This window comes from Ovis canadensis, chromosome 13 (genome assembly GCF_042477335.2).
Source record: "Ovis canadensis isolate MfBH-ARS-UI-01 breed Bighorn chromosome 13, ARS-UI_OviCan_v2, whole genome shotgun sequence".
In the NCBI taxonomy this organism is placed as follows: Eukaryota; Metazoa; Chordata; class Mammalia; order Artiodactyla; family Bovidae; genus Ovis; species Ovis canadensis.
Window position 1 is genome coordinate 38,472,924 of NC_091257.1, and position 20,946 is coordinate 38,493,869.

At 40.8% G+C, this 20,946-nt stretch overlaps 2 protein-coding genes across 2 annotated transcripts in view; one reads left to right on the forward strand and one right to left on the reverse strand.

Moving 5' to 3' along the window:
- PIP4K2A (phosphatidylinositol-5-phosphate 4-kinase type 2 alpha) overlaps positions 1 to 20,946 on the reverse strand; it is a 181,864-nt gene that overhangs the window by 131,226 nt on the left and 29,692 nt on the right. The gene's annotated exons all lie outside the window — the stretch shown is intronic.
- LOC138929738 (small ribosomal subunit protein eS12-like) lies at positions 4,011 to 4,447 on the forward strand. Its single transcript, XM_070289259.1, has one exon. The coding sequence runs from the start codon at positions 4,046 to 4,048 to the stop codon at positions 4,445 to 4,447; it is 402 nt and encodes a 133-aa protein (XP_070145360.1). The 5' UTR covers positions 4,011 to 4,045.

The following is a 20,946-nucleotide window of genomic DNA, read 5'->3' on the forward strand; positions in this document are numbered from 1 at the left end:
TGTGTGGCTATAACAATTCCTCCAAGAGCAATTTCAGATTTCTCTCTTCACCTGGAGGATCCCAAAAGGATGTCTTTATTATTATTATTATTATTATTATTATTATTGGCCACTCCACTTTCAGGATCTTAGTTCCCCGAGCAAGGATTGAACTCACATCCTTGGCAGTGAGAGCATGGACTCCTAACCACTGGACCACCAGGAAACTCCATCAAAAGATTGACTTTGATCTCCACACTCCAAAGCAAAGAAAAAGGCCCATCACATCACTGACAAAACCAAAAAAGGCTAAAAACTAAAACTAATTTAGAGTCTACAGTGCTAAACATTGTGTTCTTCTCCCTTTCGTTTTCTGTTGTGGAAGGAACACCTAACATGAGATCCACCCAATTTTTAAGTGTACAGTACAATATCATTAATTTACAGGCACAGTGGGTAAAACAGATCTCTAGAACTAAATCATCCTATTCTTTGTTCTTTACGTAAATGTGTTCTAACAGAATATACCCACCAAGGAAAAGAAGACTTGAATTTTGGAAATGTGTTCTTTACTGCATTATGACTCTTTGAAAGGTATATAGCATAGCTGGCCTGTCAACCTGCAGAGCTAAAGGCCTAGGCATGAGATAGTCTCCTATGTTTTTATTTTTCTTTTTGGTCTGTGTCCAGTCTTAATTGCAGCATGCAGGATCTTCAGACTCTCTAGTTACGGCCCTTAGGCCCAGCAATTTTGGCCTAAATGTGAGCTTAGTTGTTCCAGAGCATGTAGAATCTTAGTTCCCTGACCAGGGATCAAACCTGCATCCTCTGCATGGCAAGGAGGACTCTCAACCCCTGGACCACCAGGGAAGCCCCACTATGACTTTTTAAATGGCTGCAATCATGCTAACTTTCAGAACCAGTACTTTTTCTTTTCTTTGATGGATATAAGCTGATGTGTATGCTAAGTCACTTCAGTCGTGTCTGAATCTTTGCAACCCTATGGACCATAGCCCGCCAGGCTCCTCTGTCCATGGGATTCTCCAGGCAAGAATCCTGGAGTGAATTGCCATGCCCTCCTCTAGGGAATCTTCCCAACCCAGGGATTGGAACCCACATTTCTTGTGTCTCCTCCATTGGTGGGTGGGATTCTTTACCACTAGTGCCACCTGGGAAGTCCCATAAGCTGGTACTTACTACTGGGAAATCATTTTCAAATGGACTTACAAAAGGGATCAACCTATTTTGGGGGTTACAAACCATGCTGAGGTCAGTACTACAGAAATATGTGGCACCAAAATACAAACAGAAAAAGAAACATGTGATTGTTTTCTAAGCAACCATCTATGAGTGAAATGCAAAAATATCAATACTTGACTCACCCTAGAGGGAAACTGTTTTCTGTCAACGTTTGTTGATCTTTTCAGAATTAGACTTTCAAAGGTTTGCTCTAAGTTGAACACATGGCAACAAAATGTCATGCCACAATATAAATCATTTTTAGAAAAATATTGCCAATTAGAAAATGCAACAAGTTCTGAAAAATGACTCCAATTGTTGAATGTGACATAAAGTGCAAGGAAAGATTTTCTTTTTTCCCCAAAAGGAATTGCAACAAAATACCATCATTAACACTTGAAGTCCATGCTCTGGTGGAGAAATCAGCCATGATACATTCACATTTTGCATACAAATAGAAATCTGAGAACTTTCTAAAATTTATGTTGAATGGAAGAAAAACAAGGATAGTTGGTTCAAACCACAGAAAGGTCAAAATACAGTGAGACAGATAAAATAACTCAAATTCAAGAACCACAATTAGAAGAAATTCCATACCTATCTGTTCAAAAAAAGTAAACTGAGAAGCTTCTTTCAGTGGATTTTTACCAACTCTCCTCTATCTCATCAACCCACAGGGGTTATAGAGTTGCTATGTAGCAAAAGATCTCAAAGGAATGCAAATGAGAATGTCTTCCTTTTTAATTAACTTTAAGCCGCTATCCTAAACCCAGTAATATCTTAGGCATTTTACATATATTATCTCATAATGTCTGTGGAACAATTCCATTAGATATGAATTTTTATCTCCATTTGAAAGAAGAGGAAATCCAGTTCAGAAAAGATAAATAACTTGCCCCAAATCATAAAGTCATATTTAATCCTGCAACAAAACCCATAGCTCTTCGGGTCCCTTTGATAAGGGCTCCAGAAGGCCCCAGAGCAGTTCCCCAGGCTCCCAGCACTGTGGAATGTGCACCAACCAGAATCTCAGAGATCTGGAGAGGGCCAGATCACCAGCCCTCAGGCCTCTGCTCCCAAGTAGGCTGGGTTGGGTGAGTCCTGGCTCCTTCTCATTCTAATAGTGGAATTCAGTTTGAGAGATCTAGCTTCAACCAGGTGTCCATGATTTCTTTTTCTTTTCTTAAGCATATGTCACCCAATATTGCATGCGTGCTAAGTTGCTTCAGTCATGTCCTACTCTTTGCAACCCCATGGACTGTAGCCGGCTAGGCTCCTCTGTCCATGGGATTCTCCAGGCAAGAATACTAGATTGGGTTGCCATGCCCTTCTCCAGGGGATCTTCCTGACCCTGGGATCGAACCCATGTCTCCTGTGGCTCCTGCATTGCAATCGGATTCTTTACTGCTGAGCCACTGCGGAAGCCCATAACCCAACATACTCACAGATAATACATGTCACTCTACACTTTTTAGCCACAAAATGATTCAGTTATGGACAGAACTGGACAGAAAACCATGACGGACAGATCTATTGGGGATCTTTCTAGAAGCTGCTTTCATGTGACGGGCTGTGGTAGGGCTGGTGATCTCATGCAGCTGAATCGTCCCGTGTCTTCTGAAGCTCACCCTTCCAGCCCACACACTTAGCACCCACAGCAGAGCTCAGCTCCTCCCAGCCGCAGAGTGCACGTGCTGCGTCCTTATCACACCTCACAAGCTTTGCTGTTTCCGTGACTGTCTGCCCTGCAAGACGTGAGCTCCTTGGTGGCATGAGCTCCTTGGCGGCATGAACACGGTTTCACTTATCCCTACATCCAATCCTTGCTACAATGCTGGGCACATAATCAGTGGTCAATGAATGTTCACCTGAATATTCCATTTTCTTTTATAAGGCGGACAGGAAGGCAGATGAGAGAAAAGAATCTAGGGGATCTATATGCTTTATGACTCACAGGATCCCATTCAACCCACACCAAATACAGGCCAGCCTCATTTTGTACAAAAGACCTATTCCTGAAAGTAAGGAGATTTATACCTTGAATGCATCTTGCTAATGATTTCCAAGAATTTTAATCTTACTTTCAGGCAGCATTTCCTTACATTTTTCTTTAATAATCTGGACATCCTCCAATCTCCTGACAACAATAAATATTTAAATATACTTGACAATCTCTCTATAATTCAAGAAAATTTGCAGGATTTTTTTTAAAACAAACAAAAAAATGCCATGGCATCTGGATACCAACGTCAGTTAATCTACACTGTTAACGACTTGAGTATTTTATACAACTTAGACCCTTTGTTAAAATAAGAAAAAAGCTTCCCTGGTGGCTCAGAGGGTAAAGCATCTGCCTGCAATGCAGGAGACCCGGGTTTGATCCTTGGGTTGGGAAGATCCCATGGTGAAGGAAATGGCAACCCACCCCAGTATTCCTGCCTGGAGAAACTCATGGATGGAGCAGCCTGGTAGGCTACAGTCCACAGAACTGCAACGAGTCAGGCACGACTGGGCAACTTCACAGGCCCTTTGTTTATGTCTCCAGTTACAAGCCACAACATGACAAAATCATTTGGCATGTGCAAGCACCTAAAACGAATCAGATGGACTTTTCCCATGAAAGATACCTAGTTTTTCTCCAAACTCATCGTGTTTTTAATTTCGATTTGTGTATATTAGGCTATACCTATCTGTATGGATGCTCTTAATACACAAAAACAAAGACAAGCAATGTCACCTGTTCTGCTCTTTCCCTGCCGCTGCAGAGCCGCACGGAGGTGGAGGCCCGGGTGCATCCAAGATTCAGCTCCACCCGTAACCCACCGCCATGGCCGGGGAAGGCATTGCTGCTGGAGGTGTAATGGACGTTAATACTGCTCTGCAAGAGGTGCTGAAGACCGCCCTCATCCACGATGGCTTAGCGCGTGGAATTCGTGAAGCTGCGAAAGCTTTAGACAAGCGCCAAGCCCATCTATGTGTGCTTGCATCCAGCTATGATGAGCCTATGTATGTCAAGTTGGTGGAGGCCCTTTGTGCTGAGCATCAAATCAACCTGATTAAGGCTGAGGACAACAAGAAACTAGGGGAATGGGTAAGCCTCTGTAAAATTGACAGAGAGGGAAAACCCTGTAACGTGGTTGGTTGCAGTTGTGTGGTGGTTAAGGACTACAGGAAAGAATCTCAGGCCAAGGATGTCATTGAGGAGTACTTCAAATGCAAGAAATCATAAAATAAAAAACTGAGTTCTTCTTTTCCAAAAAAAAAATGTCACCTGTTCTGAAGTGGGCTATGGAACCCCACTATCAAGAATGCCTTCTCTTCCCCAGACACGCCCCATCCCAGAGGTAGGACCAGTCAAGAAGCCTTTGGAAGAGACCATTTTAATCCAAGTTTCAATCGGAAGGAAAGAGGGAGCAGACTGTAACAGTGATGTGCCCTAACACTGGAAGAGCAGGGCTGATGATACAAAGGAGGAAACAGAGAAGCAGTGTGCCAGGACAGTAAAGGGCTCCTTTGCAGAAAGGGAAAAATCCCACCAACAGCGTGAGAAGATCACAGCTGGACACGAGCTCATGGCTCATAGAACGCCGTCAGACACTCAAATCCCACCAACAGCATTAGGAGATCACAGCTGGCCACAAGCTCAAGGCTCACAGAATTCTGTCAGACATTCAGCCCTCTCTCTCTCTCCGCAGCTGCCCCCTTGCTGGTTTACAAGCAGCCAGCCCGCTGCCCTTTGTATTCTAGAACACTTTCCCTTGCACTTCATTATAATCATCTACATCAGTGGCCTAAATTGATGTGTGCTTTTTAAAAAAAAATTTTTAATTAAAAAAATAAGTTTAATTCTTTTACCTTTTTATTTCAGATTGGAGTACAATTGATGAACACTGTTGTGACAGTTTCAGGTGTGCAGCAAAGTGATTCAGTTATACATATACATGTATCTATTCTTTTTCAAATTCCTTCCCATTTCAGTTCAGTTGCTCAGTTGTGTCCAACTCTTTGAGACCCCATGGACTGCAGCACGCCAGGCTTCCCTGTCCATCACCAACTCCCAGAGCTTACTCAAACTCATGTCCATCAAGTAGGTGATGCCATCCAACTATCTCATCCTCTGGCGTCCCTGTCTCCTCCTGCCTTCAATCTTCCCCAGCATCAGGATCTTTTCAAATGAGTCAGTTCTTCACATCAGGTGGCCAAAGTATTGGAATTTCAGCTTCCCGTTTAGGTTGCTACATAATGTTGAGCAGAGCTGCCTGTGCTACACAGTAGGTCCTTGTTGGTTATCAATGTTAAATACAGCAGTGTGTATGTGTCCATCCCAAACTCAATAACTATCCCTCCCTTCACCCTCCTTTAAACCTTAAAGTTAAATTAAACCATAAGCTTTAAAATTAAACCGTAAGTTCCTTGAGGGCAAAGAACTTTTAGTGCATTTTAGTGCTATTTCTCCCCTTCCTCAATATCTGGTAATAGGCAGTATGTACACAGCAAGTGCTGTCTGAATGAATCAGTCAATAAACAAGTATATATATATATATATATATATATATATGTATGTATTTCTGAGCAGATACTTAAAGCAGAATCTAGAGTGAGGACCAGAGAGAAGAGGCTGAAATGGCAGAACTAGTCACAGGAGGAAAAGCACAGACGAACACTGGGGAAGATGAGGAAAAGGGATGGGATGTGGAAACTCCCCTGTGCAGTTCAGCCAGAGGCCAGAATGGAGCTCATGGTGTATGAGAATAAAAATTCCTAATAACTGGGCTCCCCAGGTGGCTCAGTGGCGAAGAGCCCATTTGCCAGTGCAGGAGACACAGGTTTGATCCCTGGTCCAGGAGGACTGCACATGCCGCTGAGCCCCTAAGCCTGTGCACCACAACTGCTGAGCCCTGCGCTCGAGAACCTGGGAGCAGCAACTTCTGAGTCCACGTGCCCTGGAGCCTGTGCTCTGCTACTAGAGAAGCCACGGCAATGAGAAGCCCGAGCACCGCGACTAGAGAGGAGCCTCCACTTGCCAAAGGTCTCACATCAAAGAAGACCCAGCAGTGCCAAAAAATACATAAATAAAACTATTTTTTAAAAAATTCTTTCATAGAAACAACAGCATGTGACTCTTAAAAGTTGGGCACGAGGCATGACAGCAAGAAAACCCCAGTAAGTAACCATGTATTATACCGGAGGGAGCAGAGATGAAAATCGATCTAGTCCAGGCACCAGATCAATACTGGGTCAATATCAGGTCTGCACTACTTCTTATCTCCTCTTTCACACTTTCATTTTTATATACAGATGAAATTGTTTGATCTGGTTTTTCTATCAGACTGCATTGTTCCATCAGCTCTATCTCCTCTCTTCCCACACTCCAAACCCTTCCTTTTCCCACTCCTCTAAATATAACCCAGAGAACCAGGAGCCTTTTGTAAGATCAGAAGGGTTCTCTCTGATTTGGGTTCAACATCTCAGTGAGATTGTGCCGAAGGCTGAAGAGGATTTCTGAAATGTCATACCACAAGGTTTCCAAAAGGCAGCCTCAACTTGATACTTGTGAGCATGCCAGGAGATGCAGTTGAAAACAGTTTGCATGTAATTAAGGATTCTGGCCTCCAGTGTTCAGCTTTGCCCTTTAATACGCAAGGCACATCATTGTTTATCCAGGGGAAAAATAAACTCCTGAGCTAGATTAAAAGCTTATTTGACAAGATGTGAAGTCAAGTGATGTATAAGGAATCTTTGGTTGATCTGATGACCACTTGAATGGCTTAGAAACGCACAGCGCCCCCACAAGAAATGGAGAAACAATAGTAAGAGAGTAGGGGCTTCCCTGGTGGCTCAGACTGTAAAGGATTTGCCTGCACTGTGGGAGACCCAGGTTTGATTCCTGGATTGGGAAGATCTCCTAGAGAAGGGAATGGCAACCCACTCCAGTATTCTTGCCTGGAGAATTCCATGGACAGAGGAGCCTGGCAGGATGCAGTCCATGGGGCTGCAAAGAGCACGGACACGACTGAGCAACTAACACAATACATATCTGCACTCGGGCTGGGAGGTGGGGGAGGTTTAATGGCTAAAAGCCAGTGGCAGGGACGTCTGATGACAGTGATTCAAACCTGACCATCTGACGATGCTAGGAGTCTGCACGCTTGGACGTGGGTGGGACGCACATATGGAGGAAGGTATGGCACGAGCCGTCAGCCCACGTGCGGTTCCCCCACATCCAGAATACGTTGTTCAGGATGAGGAGAGGAGGGGAGGAGTTGGTAAACTCCAATATTCTGGGATCGGCCTACAATTAGGATGCATTTTCCGTTAGTCCTACCAAAAGTCCAGGATCGCTGGTAGATTAACCATCCCAGATTTGGGTTAGTAGTAAATTGAGAGGATCCTGGCACTTTTAGTTGGCTGTAAGTCCTTGGCTTTCCAGTGAACGAGCTGTGTGATCTACAAGGATATATTCTGGAACCAGTTTCTGCAAAGAGGTCTGTTTGTTGTGACTGTAACACAATAGTAGGTGTTTAATATATATTTGCTAAGTTAGTAAATAAAAGAACTACTTAACTGAAATAATGTATATAAAAAACTAGCACACATTTGGTGCTTAATAAATGTTTACTACTTTGACCTTCCTCTTCTCTAACTTTGAACTCTGTTTATTTTCCACATGGGTGAATTTCTGTTTGGCGTTTTCTTAATCTATCAAATGAACAAAGTCATTTTATTTTAACTATAAAAGTAATACATGTTCATTGTAGAAAGTGAACATATTATTTCATCAAAAGTTGGAGGTTATCTCAGAACGCTTAAAAAAATACAAAGAGAAGATAAAAAATTCCATCATCCCAGGAATGTCATTATGTTTTGACATATATTCCTCCAGACTTTTTTCCAGGCAATGCTCTCTCTCTCTCTCTCTCTATATATATATATATATATTATAAAAATGGAAATAATACTATATATTATTTTGCAATATTTTTTACTAATTTTCCATATAAATAGTTACATCATTAGTATTAATAAGACTCGATTGTATAGTCATATCATAATTTAACCAGTCTTACTATGCATTTATAATCTGCATAGTTGGCCATTATAAACAAAGCTGCTTAATAAATATCACTGGACATGATGTTTTTTGAAAGATGTTTCTAATTAGCTAAATAATGATAAATTCCTAGGAGTGGAATTACTGGGTCAGAGATATGCATATTCGTGTGTATGTATACATTATATAAGTCTTTCACCTTCTGTTTTTGGTTTGGTGTCTATGTGTTTTTAAACAAAAATTATACAATTTTGAAATTTTTCCTTTTTAGTTTTTAGTACTAATAATGTCATAGATCTAACACAAGAGAAAATGGCTTTATGATATACACAAATTGCTATCCCAGGGCCACAGATTATTTTAATTTGTAAAGAAATGTATTTCTGCATTTCTTTGAACGGTAGCACATTTCATTAAAGGTTTTGGGTTTATATTGGCTCAGAGATATAAATAACCTGCCTGTCAATGTAGGAGACAAGGGTTCGATCCCTGGGTCAGGAAAATACCCTGGAGAAGGAAATGGCAACCCACTCCAGTATTCTTGCCTGGGAAATCCCATCAGCCGAGCCTGGCAGGCTACAGTCGCAGGGTCATAAAGAGTCGGACACAACTTAGCAAATAAGCAACAACACACATGTCTACTTTTACTTAAACAACTGACTATGTATCTGTCTTATCAGAAAAGAAAAGAAAAACTTCACTTTTTCCCTGTAACCTTCTGGCCCCTCCCAAACCTCACAGCCAATGTTGACAGCTTGGTTGGAAGATATGACAAAGTAAAGCAAAGCAGAGAAGAAAAAAAAAAGAACTTTTTTTTTAAAGCAATGCAGAGAAATACTTTGTGTTTTTAAAATGCGGACTCTTATTACATATACTTTGCTGACACTTCCATTCCCTAAAATACATCACAGAGTTCACCCTGCTGGGCTAACTCACTTTTAATAGCTGCCTAATATCCCAAAGTATGAATGTACTACGATTTATTTGGCCATTCCACTACTGAAGGTTATTCACTTTTTGTTTCCAATATTTTGACACAAAATACAGTGATGCCAAAATGTATTTGATTTATAAAACCTTCCTACCCAGTGCTTTTATTTCTAGGGGAGGGATGATCAGGACTGGGAGTGTGCCTTTGATCAATATGCATTTTTAGTGTTGATAGATATCTCTAGATCATTTTCCAGAAAGAGTATAAACATGTAACATTCTCTTATAATGTTTGAGACAGGTTTCTAATAAACCTGACCGTGTGAAGATTGACTTATCATTTATATCCTGAGGAAGAAAACTAAATTCCCACTGACCACATAGTAATCATTCTCCCCAAATCCTAATGATATCATTTGTGCTATTTTTAATACTTTGCTTCCCATTAATACTTGTATCTAATTATTCATACTACTTAAGGAACACAGAAAATAATACAAAATTTTCTACCATTGATTTCAAAATGAATATCTGAGAAATGTGGAGTGCTATAAAGACTTTAAAATACATTGACTAACTTACTGATTATCAACCAGTTTTTTATGCTGGCTATCTAAAGTACAGATGGGGGAAAAAATACGTATATACCAAAGTCATAAAGGAAACCAGGACCTTTCAAAGCCTCTTTCCCCAATTTACCTAAGGGTAGCTTTTTTATGCAGCAGGGAAGCACTCACTGAGTAAGTCTCTTTTGAAATTCTATCAGTCCAAAAAGATATAATCAAATACTTAGAGAGAGACAAGGAGCAGCTCTAAAATCCTACTCAGAAGGCAACTCCAAACCCAAAGGCCAACATCTTGCAGGTGGTTTATCATCAACCGCTTGCTTCAGCCACCATAGAGCCCCAGCTGTGGTTCTTCTTAAGGATCTAAGTGCTTACTGCACTGTTTCCAGGTACTTACTTTTCTACAGGCCCTGACATGAAGTTTAAGCCCCAGCTGAAACAGAACTTCTTAAGTGGTCGCTTGCACTCCTTGGCTCCCCAGATACACGTTTTCCCATTAACTTTCAAAAAGGTTTTAAAATTCTATACTGATGGGTGGGTGATATGCCAGTACGGCATCAGAATAACCAGCGTTCACCTCTCTACAAGAAAGTTCATCATTGGCTGATGCCATTCTATGGGCCGTATGTAAAAGGGGCTGGAGTGGGTTGCCATTCCCTTCTCCAGGGATCTTCCCTTACCCAGGGATCCCACATTGCAGGTGGACTCTTTACTGCCTGAGCCACCAAGGAAGCTTTTGTAAAAAAGGGCAGGTGGATACAATTCACTACTTGCTTTAGGAAAACTTATTTTTAAAAAAAAAAGTATAAGACTTTGACTTAGAGAACGAATTTATGGTTGGGGGGAAGGGGTAGGATGGGGGGAAGGGATAGTTAGGGAGTTCGGGATGGACATGTACACACTGCTATATTTAAAATGGATAACCAACAAGGATCTACTGAATAGCACAGGGAACCCTGCTCAATGTTAAGTGGCAGCCTGGATGGGAGAGGAGTTTGGGGAGAACGCATACATGTATATGTATGGTTGAGTCCCTTTGCTGTTCACCGGAAACTATCACAACATCATTAATTGGCTATATCCTGATATAAAATAAAAAGTGGAAAAAAATTAAACATCACCTACAATTAAAAAACAAAGACTTTGACAATATTAATAATTATACTGAATAAAATGAGAAGACAAAATACTAATATTTCTAACCCTCAGACTGTAACTTCGTATGAATAAAAAAATAATAACATGTGATTAGTACAGAAATGCTTTATCAGATTCAGAATAATATTTTCCACATCATGTAAAACACCTTATATTATCAAGTAAGAATGTGGGTACTAATGGTTTCATACAATGCTTGAAAGAGCAAGATCTTCATCAAGTAGCAAGGAAAATAAAATAACCATAGAGTTCAATTTCATTCCATTAAATGGCCTTAAATTAAATTTCCCATACAGGAAAAAGAAAATTTTGATGTGTGTATTCAAATACAGCATACTACTCTTGAAATACTGTGTGATTATTTCACAGAAAATGAAATTACAATTATGATAGCAAATACCTTAAGATCTCACTATAAGCTCTTTGGCTTTGAATGTGCTGGCTTTCATCCAAAGGTTTTAAGTGAGAAAGTCACATTGATGTGGTTTTAATCATTCTTCAACAAACAAAGGATCATTTGTAAAACTAATGGTCATAAAAACAATTAACACCTAACAAAGGAATGAACTCTCATGTTACATGTGTTTCCCTGAACACACATTTTCACACCAAAACATTAATATGGGTGGGTTATATGATTAAAACTCTCTTCTAAAAGTGAAACTTTTACTTTGTATTTCTTAATTAGAAAATATATGTGTCTTTCAGACACCTCTCACCTGTACAAAGAAGACGGGAAAGAAAACTTTGAACCCCAGTTTTAAAACCCCTCTGAACTATTTTAAAAGTAGGTCATGCTTTCATGATTGATATGACTCTTAGCGATGGAAAATCCTCAAGTTGTCAGTGGACTTACATTAGTAATATTTTAAAATTGTTCTTTTAAAATCTCTGCATTAAAACTTTTCAAAATTCTCTAAAAGTTTCTCAGTAGGTGTTTTTCATCAGCAACTATCACTAATTAAAAGACAATAGGTTGATTTCAATGAAAATTAGTCTTTCCTGGCTAATTAGCAAAAAAAAAAAAAAGCTTTCCTTCTGCCAGAGGAACTAGATGTTTCTGGATTGCATTCATTATGCTAGAAAGTGAAAGCCTTTTGTTGTTTTACAAGTTAGGTAGCTCCCAATTCAGAATACATTTTCTCTAAAATTTAATGTCACAAACAGATGTCGGTATTCTAAACTAGTCCACAAAATTCTATGCAAATGAAATTCATCTGTAAATGAAATACTGTTATATCAGTTTCAGGGCAGAAAAATATCAGAAAATAATTTCCTTTGCAATATCCATTTTATCATCAACACTCGACATTAAACAAAAACAAAACACTAATGGAAATTATGTAAGAAATTTTTACTCCTCTTGGTGTTTGAAGCAAAAACATAGTTTGGGCTGTTTTTATAAAACAAACAAATGAGATAATTTAATAGCAAAAATTTAATAGCATACTTTGGGACTTTGGGGATGTATCTTCAAGTCTAGCTTCTGTTAACTCTATTATCTGTTCTATATATTTCATTTTTTAGTGAAGCATTCCTGGTTTCAATACCCACTCTTTTCTTGCTAGTTGATAATACGCTAGTGTTATATAGAAAATTATCAGTTTACATTTATTTAGGAAAAACATGTTTAACTGGAGAGAAAGATGATTTAAACATTTCTAGGGAGATGACACCACCCTTATGGCAGAAAGTGAAGAGGAACTAAAAAGCCTCTTGATGAAAGCGAAAGAGGAGAGTGAAAAAGTTGGCCTAAAGCTCAACATTCAGAAAATGAAGATCATGGCATCCGGTCCCATCACTTCATGGCAAATAGATGCGGAAACAGTGGAAACAGTGTCAGACTTTATTTTTTTGGGCTCCAAAATCACTGCAGATGGTGACTGCAGCCATGAAATTAAAAGACGCTTACTCCTTGGAAGAAAAGTTATGATCAACGTAGATAGCATATTCAAAAGCAGAGACATTACTTTGCCAACAAAGGTCCGTCTAGTCAAGGCTATGGTTTTTCCAGTAGTCATGTATGGATGTGAGAGTTGGACTGTGAAGAAGGCTGAGCACCAAAGAATTGATGCTTTTGAATTATGGTGTTGGAGAAGACTCTTGAGACTTGGACTGCAAGGAGATCCAACCAGTCCATTCTGAAGGAGATCAGCCCTGGGATTTCTTTGGAAGGAATGATGCTAAAGCTGAAACTCCAGTACTCTGGCCACCTCATGGGAAGAGTTGACTCATTGGAAAAGACTTTGATGCTGGGAGGGATTGGGGGCAGGAGGAGAAGAGGACGACAGAGGATGAGATGGCTGGATGGCATCACGGACTCGATGGACGTGAGTCTGAGTGAACTCCGGGAGATGGTGATGGACAGGGAGGCCTGGCATGCTGCGATTCATGGGGTTGCAAAGAGTTGGACACAACTGAGTGACTGAACTGAACTGAACTGAGGGAGCTTTCAGGGCTCAGTGGTAAAGAACCTGCCAGCCAATGCAGGAGATGTAAGAGACATGGGTTCCATTCTTGGGTCGGGAAGATCTCCTGGAGGAGGGCATGGCAACTTACTCCAGTATTCTTGCCTGGAGAATCCCATGGACAGAGGCGCCTGGCAGGCTACAGTCCATGGGGTCACAAAGAGTTGGACACGAGTGAGGCAACTTAGCATGCACACATGTACTCATGGAGCTTTCAAGAGCTCTGAAGGTAGAGGACTCTGCTTAAGTCTCACTTTAGTTCAAAATGTATTGTTCTGAAATTCTCTGATGGTTATCAAAAGTGTTAACAAGTGTTTTTCAGCTATAATTAGGGGAGATCTTTTTGGTACACAGAGAGAAGGAATAAAAAGGAAAAGAGGAGAGGTTGAAGACCAAAATAAAAGATGGAAGGGGAGGTATATTTGCATAAATGATTAAAAAAAGGAAACCTTTATAAAGTGGAAATTGTTATGAAAGAAGGAGAAAGGACAACTCTGGCTGGATAATCCATCTCCACCGAGTTAGAACAAGGTTAGTGGTGGAAAGAGGCAAAGCTCCTGCTGGAAAGGAGATCATAGCTCAGAGAATAGCAACGGTATGGATGGTTTTCAACTTGAGAAGTTCTAGGTGTAGCTACCAGGGCAGAGCAAGACTGGAAGATCCTAGCCGAAATGCCCTACAAATCACTTGATCCCCCAGGGTGGAAACTTCAAATGAACTTAGACATGACCTCCTTCAGGAAGTTTTCCACACTGCTCCCCATCAAGGGTGGTTTGGGTTCCTTCCCTATGTCACAAATGATGTTCATACACATCATCACTATGTTTACGTGGATGATCCTTCAACTAAACAGATTTTTTTAAGGGCAGGAACTGGGTTCCATTCCTTTGTTTTCACAGAAAGTCATGCTGGAAAACGCAATCAGCGTTCATGAATTAGCTAACATGACCCACAAAAGTCAAAAGCAGACCTGGATCTAGAACCAGGTGTCCCAATTCTGGCCTGGGGGTCTCGGTTCAAGTCGAGGGCATACTAAACACAAAACTAGCATGCAATACACGCAAAGAAATTTTAAAAGGAATACAAATCATTCTAACAACACAGAAACATACCAAACACAATCCCAAAACAACCACAACTGCCTTTTCTGTTCCTGTAGCATCTCACACCAGACCCTTAAGAAAAGCGGGGAGTGGGGGATCCCACTATTCACCCAATTGTGGACTATCATGTAACAGGGAGGCAGAAGGCACTGTTCCCAAGCCAGCCAGTAATAAACCAGACCCTTACTCAGGATGATTGACAGCCTTTGTAATTTTATCCCAAGGAACAATAATAGACACTATTTTTATTCATACCAGTATTTAATCCTTTTTCCTCAGTAATATACTGGATGGCACTAATTTCTATGGGTTAATTATACATTCCCTCAAACAGAATAGGGTTTTCTTTAGCTTTGTTTTATTGAATTCACAGAGCCATCCCAGAGGAATAGTACAGCCAAATGAAAAGTCATCTCACCAACTAAAAGACCAGCTTCTTTTCTGCAGAAATGTGCTGTGCAAGCAAGCCTTCTCTACTCCACCCTCCTGGTTCAACACAGAATCTTTAGGTCTGCTTCTTCCTGTGTCTAACGTGGTGTCGTGTCTCCTTCGTGCATGCTGACAGCCAAACATGTAACCACAGGGACGTGGACTTTCACTTTCCCTAACATCTTCAGGCAACTGAGATACTGTCTTGCTCATGGTGGGTATTTACAAAATGTTAACTAGCCTTGACATCAGTATCAACACTAGTCTCCCTAGTAATCCCTTTCATCTCATAGCGCTTTCTTTTGGTGAACTGTCCCTTTAAAAGTAGTTTCTGGGACTTTGCTGGCAGTCAAGTGCTTTCACAGACTCTGTGATTTCACCGCAAGGGGTGCAGGCTCTATCCCTGGTTGGGGAACTGAGATCCAGGATGCCGCATCCAGGTGCAGCCAAAAAAAGATAATTAATTAATTAAAAGCAGTTTCCATGTCTCTCACACACCTCTACTCCTAAGAATCACGCTACAGCGAAGAGAGACAGACAGGCAGGTAGACAGACTTGGAAGCAAAAGAAGGGGAGGTTAGTTGCTTTTACTACTCAACTCCGCTCCTCCAACACTCAGCTATGCATTCCACGGGTCCTTACTGCGCATCTGCTTGGGCCAGTCACTAAGCTGGTGCAGCTCTTACTCTAAGCCACAGCTGACAATGGACGGATGGGAATATTTCCTGAAAATGTAATTTTATACTTATAGATTCCTTGTAGCAGGACAAAATTTTATTGGGACAACCAACCAGCTTTGTTTTATTAAGACGTTTTGTTTTATGCTTTACTTGGGCTGTTCAAAGATAGCCAAGGTTGAAACCATTAATCAAAGAGAACTTATTTAATTGCCTCAAGAGAACACAGCTCAGGATGGTCATCACTGGTATGAGATGTCTCTCTGGTCCTTCATTCTTAAAATTTACACTGTATTGTTCACACAATGTTGATTAATACACTGGTTATTGGGAACATTAGCACTAATATAAGAGCGGAGAAAGTGACGGCAGATGGACTTCTTGTATAAGAGCCACAATGACGATGAAGTATTTACCCGACGCCTTTGCTTTAACTCTTAGAAGAAAATCATTAAAAAAGGAAGGCCAATAAACAAGCCCACGTAAGTAACAAGCAGGAGGGTTCCCTTAAATGGGCACTGTAGTACATTTCTTATGACACGAGAGCTGCAGTTTCATAGACGGGCTGTCCCGTCCATCCTACATACTATCCAGAGAAGAGAGAGAAGGCCAGCAGTGTTAGAGTCTTGGTCACCATCCTTGAATGCTCTTTCTTTATTTCAAGACTTGGAAGAAGGAAACTGATTTCCGTTTTGGTAAAATAGCACAGTTTATTTTACATGATCTTTTACTTAAATACGCTGAGAATGCTGGTCAGTATTCCCAACTACCATTCACAAGCAGATGGGCAGACTGTGACCCCTCACGCCACCGCTCCATCCCCACGCTCTGTGACACGCTCGTGTGCAGCTGGGCCCCTTCTCTTCTTCATGCCTTGCCTCTCTCCTCCTGAGGTTCCGTGTACAGCACTTTCCCAATGTCTAGTTTCACTGACAGTATCGGCTCAAAGACTACGGTCCAGACAAAGTGTGCTTTCATTTCACCAAGGTTTCTTCCACTTGATAAAATTTTTCACTAAGTGGCATTAAATAGCAAATAAAGGGACTTCCCTGGTGGTCCAGTGGTTAAGAATCCACCTGCCAATGCAGGGGACATGGGTTCGATCTCTGGTCTGGGAAGACTCCACAAGCCACAGGGCAACTGAGCCCATGCACCACGATTACTGAAGCCTGTGTGCCCCAGAGCCCACGCTCTGTAACAAGAGAAACCAGGGCACCGAGAAGCCTGCACACTGCAACTGGAGAGGAGCCCACACTCCCCGCAACTAGAGAAATAAAGACGCAGTACAGACAAAAAAAAAGCAAATAAAGGTTAAGTTCACATCTAAATTAATCAAAACATATCCCCCTCTTTCAGAAACTAGTACCAACAGAACTTTCCAGTAACAAGCATTGCTCCCAACAGGTGATGTGATGGCTCCTAGATGTCAAGGACCAGTCAGTCTGAATCAGAATCTACAGGTCAACCATCAGACTGGTCATCTCTCAGCCATCTGGCTCACTTCCTCAACCAGAAGGCACAGAATGCACACACTGCCAGATCAAGAGAGGTATTCTAGAAACACCGGAATGTGACAGGAAAAATAGCGAGTGAGTCTCCATCTAACACATCATTTCACTTTGAAAGAGACTTCCCAATGTCCAGGACAAAGAGGAGACGTTAGCCAGAGGGCTCAAAAATGGGCTGATAAGGGGCACATTGTTTCTGGACAGTTGCCCACAGTCCAGCTATTCACAGTCCCTTCTTGCTGAAAGATCACAGAGCAAGAAGGAAAGGACTCATTGGTTCAGTGAAAACGGCCTTAGCACCTACTATATTGCAGGACACTGTCCTACCTAGGTCCTGGGGGTATACGGTGAACAAAAGAGAAAAATCTCTTGCCTTCATGGAGCTTCTCAGTTGAAGAGACAGATAATAAAATTTAAAAATTTAAAAAGAGAATGTCAGATGGTACTAAGTGATGGGGAAGAGGGTAGAGGGGATGAGGGTTATGCTTTTGTATAAGGAACTCAGACATGACGGGCCTCTTCGGTAACTCTTTCAGGGAGACTGCAAGTAACTGAGGGATCAAGCAACTCAGGACTGTCAATACTGCGTGTATGCATGCACATGTATATGTATATTATAAGGACATTAACCAGGGTTCAGAATTATATCTGGCAGAGGGTTAGTCTGATATAAGTCGCACTGCCAATATCAGAAACAGAAAAAGAAAAGTACCTTATTTTATTACAAATCACTCACATTTCTCTTTGACATTCTAGTTAGGGCATTCTGTTCATTTTCAAAAATAATTATGTGTCGACAGTTTCTATAATCTGTGAATTTCACATCAAGATAGTAAAGGAGATGATGATTGTGTTTTGCAAAATAGGTGTGGGAGCCACCTGGGTTGCACGTTCCTGCCGTGGTGGGTGTGCTCACTCACCAGGTGGTCACTGGTGAGTCACAAGTGAGTCCACGCCAGGCCCGCCTTTCCTGACTTTCCTGGTGGAAAGTCAGACTGAAACTTAACCAGGCAAGCAAATAATTAACTAATGACCAGTTGTAAAGTTTTGGTTACAAAGGAAACAAACAAGGGGTTTACAGGGAACAGGGCTGGGGGGATGTTGATTCAGATATGGGGGCGGGGAAGGATTCCCTGAGGAACCCCAAGGAGGGAGGGCAGAATGTCCAAAGGGGCTGTAGGTGGTGCTGTGCACGTGAGTGCTTCTCACCCTGGACTTGCCATAGTTCACGTGTTCAGTCCTCAGGGCTGCTGCATGGGGTGAACTGCACAGACCAGTAAGACAGAATTGGGTCTGAGATGCTAAATGCTAAAGATGAGGAACAGATTCATGGGGCTTCACTACACTGTTCTCTCTACTTTGGAAAAGTCTTAAAGTTTCTGTTAATAGAAAGTTTTTTTTTTTAAAATACCCTCAAAATCACCTCTATTCGCCAGTTGACTACAAATTATTTACTTAATTTAACTCATATGTAACAGGGAATAACAGATCCTAAAACCATCAGAAAAAAATTTTAATGAAGCGAGACTATAACTTTCAATCAGTCACTAAGGTGTCAAAGTGGCCTTCTCATGGGAGTCTAAATAAGAGCAATGATATGAAGATTTATTAAAAGGAGGCCAAGTGTGTTCCATCATACAATCAAATATGATGGGCCACTAAGGACTGTTGAAAGAATCTAAAAACACTAAAACATGCCCTGCCACTCTAGTTCTTTAAAATGAAAAGCTGACCAGTAATTATGTTAAAATAGATTTTATAGGGCTAGAACGTCAGTTCAGACTCCTCTAGGTTTTTCATTCCTTTTAAACCGGTAGTAATAAATGATACCAAAAAATTATATTTGACTTTAATTGCTTGACTTTCACTTTTAAAATATCTTCATTTTGTCACAAGTGCCTGAAAAACATCAGGTACATCCTTCTTAGCTCTGCCAACCCCCTTTTCAACAATATAGAAGAACTTAAATACCAGTTATGGAGCCTCAGCAAAGAAGCTGTGTGGGCTCCACTTTCCCAGGGCACTCCCATCAGTTTATTCATGGACATACTCTGGTGTGCATGTATCTTCATGTGGTCCCCCCAGATAAATAGAAGATGGGGCACACAGTGGCTATTTCCAAACCTTTCTGCATTAATTTCACTCTCTTTGTTTATGGAAAATAGTCTATTCATCCACCATAGAATATTATGCAGCAATTAAAAAGAATGTGCTTCATATGTATTGCTCTGAAAGGGGTAACCATTAAAAACAAAAGTCTTGGCAGTACTAGCTGTAAGTTGAAAATAAATGAATAAAATTCTCTAAAATCTGTGTAAGCTTGGTTTAGGCAATCATTTCTTAGAAGGCAATCATTTCTTAGATACGACACCAAAGGCAGAAGCAACAACAACAAAAAACAGGTAAGTCAGACTAACATCAAAATTGAAAACATTTATGTTGCAAACAATGCTATCAAGAAAAGGAAAGAAAATCCACAAAATTCAAGACAAGATTGCAAAGTACATCTCTGATAAGGGAGTTATTTAGAAGAATTGTTACAACTTAGTAATAAAAAGACAACCTGGTTGAAAGATGGGCAAAATGTCTGAAAAGAGATTTCTAAAAAAAAAAAAAAGATATAAAGATGGCCAATAATCTTATGAAAAGATGCTCAACATCATTAGCCATTAGGGAAGTATGAATCAAAATCACAATGATATCACTGCATACCCACTGGGATGGCTGTAATCAAAAATATGGTATTAAGTACTGGGAAAGAGGTAGTGAAATTAGAAACCTCATATGTTGGCGGCAAGAATGCAAAATGATACAACTGCGTTGGAAAACAGTTTGGCAATTCCTCATAAATTTAGACAGTTACCATCATGACCCCAAAATTCCACTCCTAGATTAATACCTGAAAACAGAAACATATGTTCACACTTCAATTTGTATATGAATGTTCATAGCAGTGTTACTCATAATAGCCCCAAAGTGGAAAAAATCCAAATACCATCAATTGATGAATGGATAAATAAAATGTGATGTATCTACACAAAGTTACATTATTTGACCAGAAGAAGGAACAGGCTACAACAACGATGAAGCTTGAAAACATTATGCTAAATAAAAGACGCTTACTCCTTGGAGGAAAAGTAATGACCAACCTAGATAGTATATTCAAAAGCAGAGACATTACTTTGCCAACTAAGGTCCGTTTAGTCAAGGCTATGGTTTTTCCTGTGGTCATGTATGGATGTGAGAGTTGGACTGTGAAGAAGGCTGAGCACCGAAGAACTGATGCTTTTGAACTGTGGTGTTGGAGAAGACTCTTGAGAGTCCCTTGGACTGCAAGGAGATCCAACCAGTCCATTCTGAAGGAGATCAGCCCTGGGATTTCTTTGGAAGGAATGATGCTAAAGCTGAAGCTCCAGTACTTTGGCCACCTCATGCTAAGAGTGGACTCACTGAAAAAGACTTTGATGCTGGGAGGGATTAGGGGCAGGAGGAGAAGGGGACGACAGAGGATGAGATGACTGGATGACATCACCGACTCGATGGACGTGAGTCTGAATGAACTCTGGGAGATGGTGATGGACAGGGAGGCCTGGCATGCTGCGATTCATGGGGTTGCAAAGAGTCGGACTCGACTGAGCAACTGAACTGAACTGAACTGAAATGAAATGAAAGAAGCCAGTCACAAAAGGCTATATAAATGTATAGACAGAAAGGAGATTCCTGGTTGCCTAGGGCTAGGGAAGAAGACTCAGCACCGAAGAATGGATGTTTTTGAATTGTAGTGCTAGAGAAGACTATTGATAGTCCCTTGGACTGCAAAGTCATCAAAGCAGTCAAT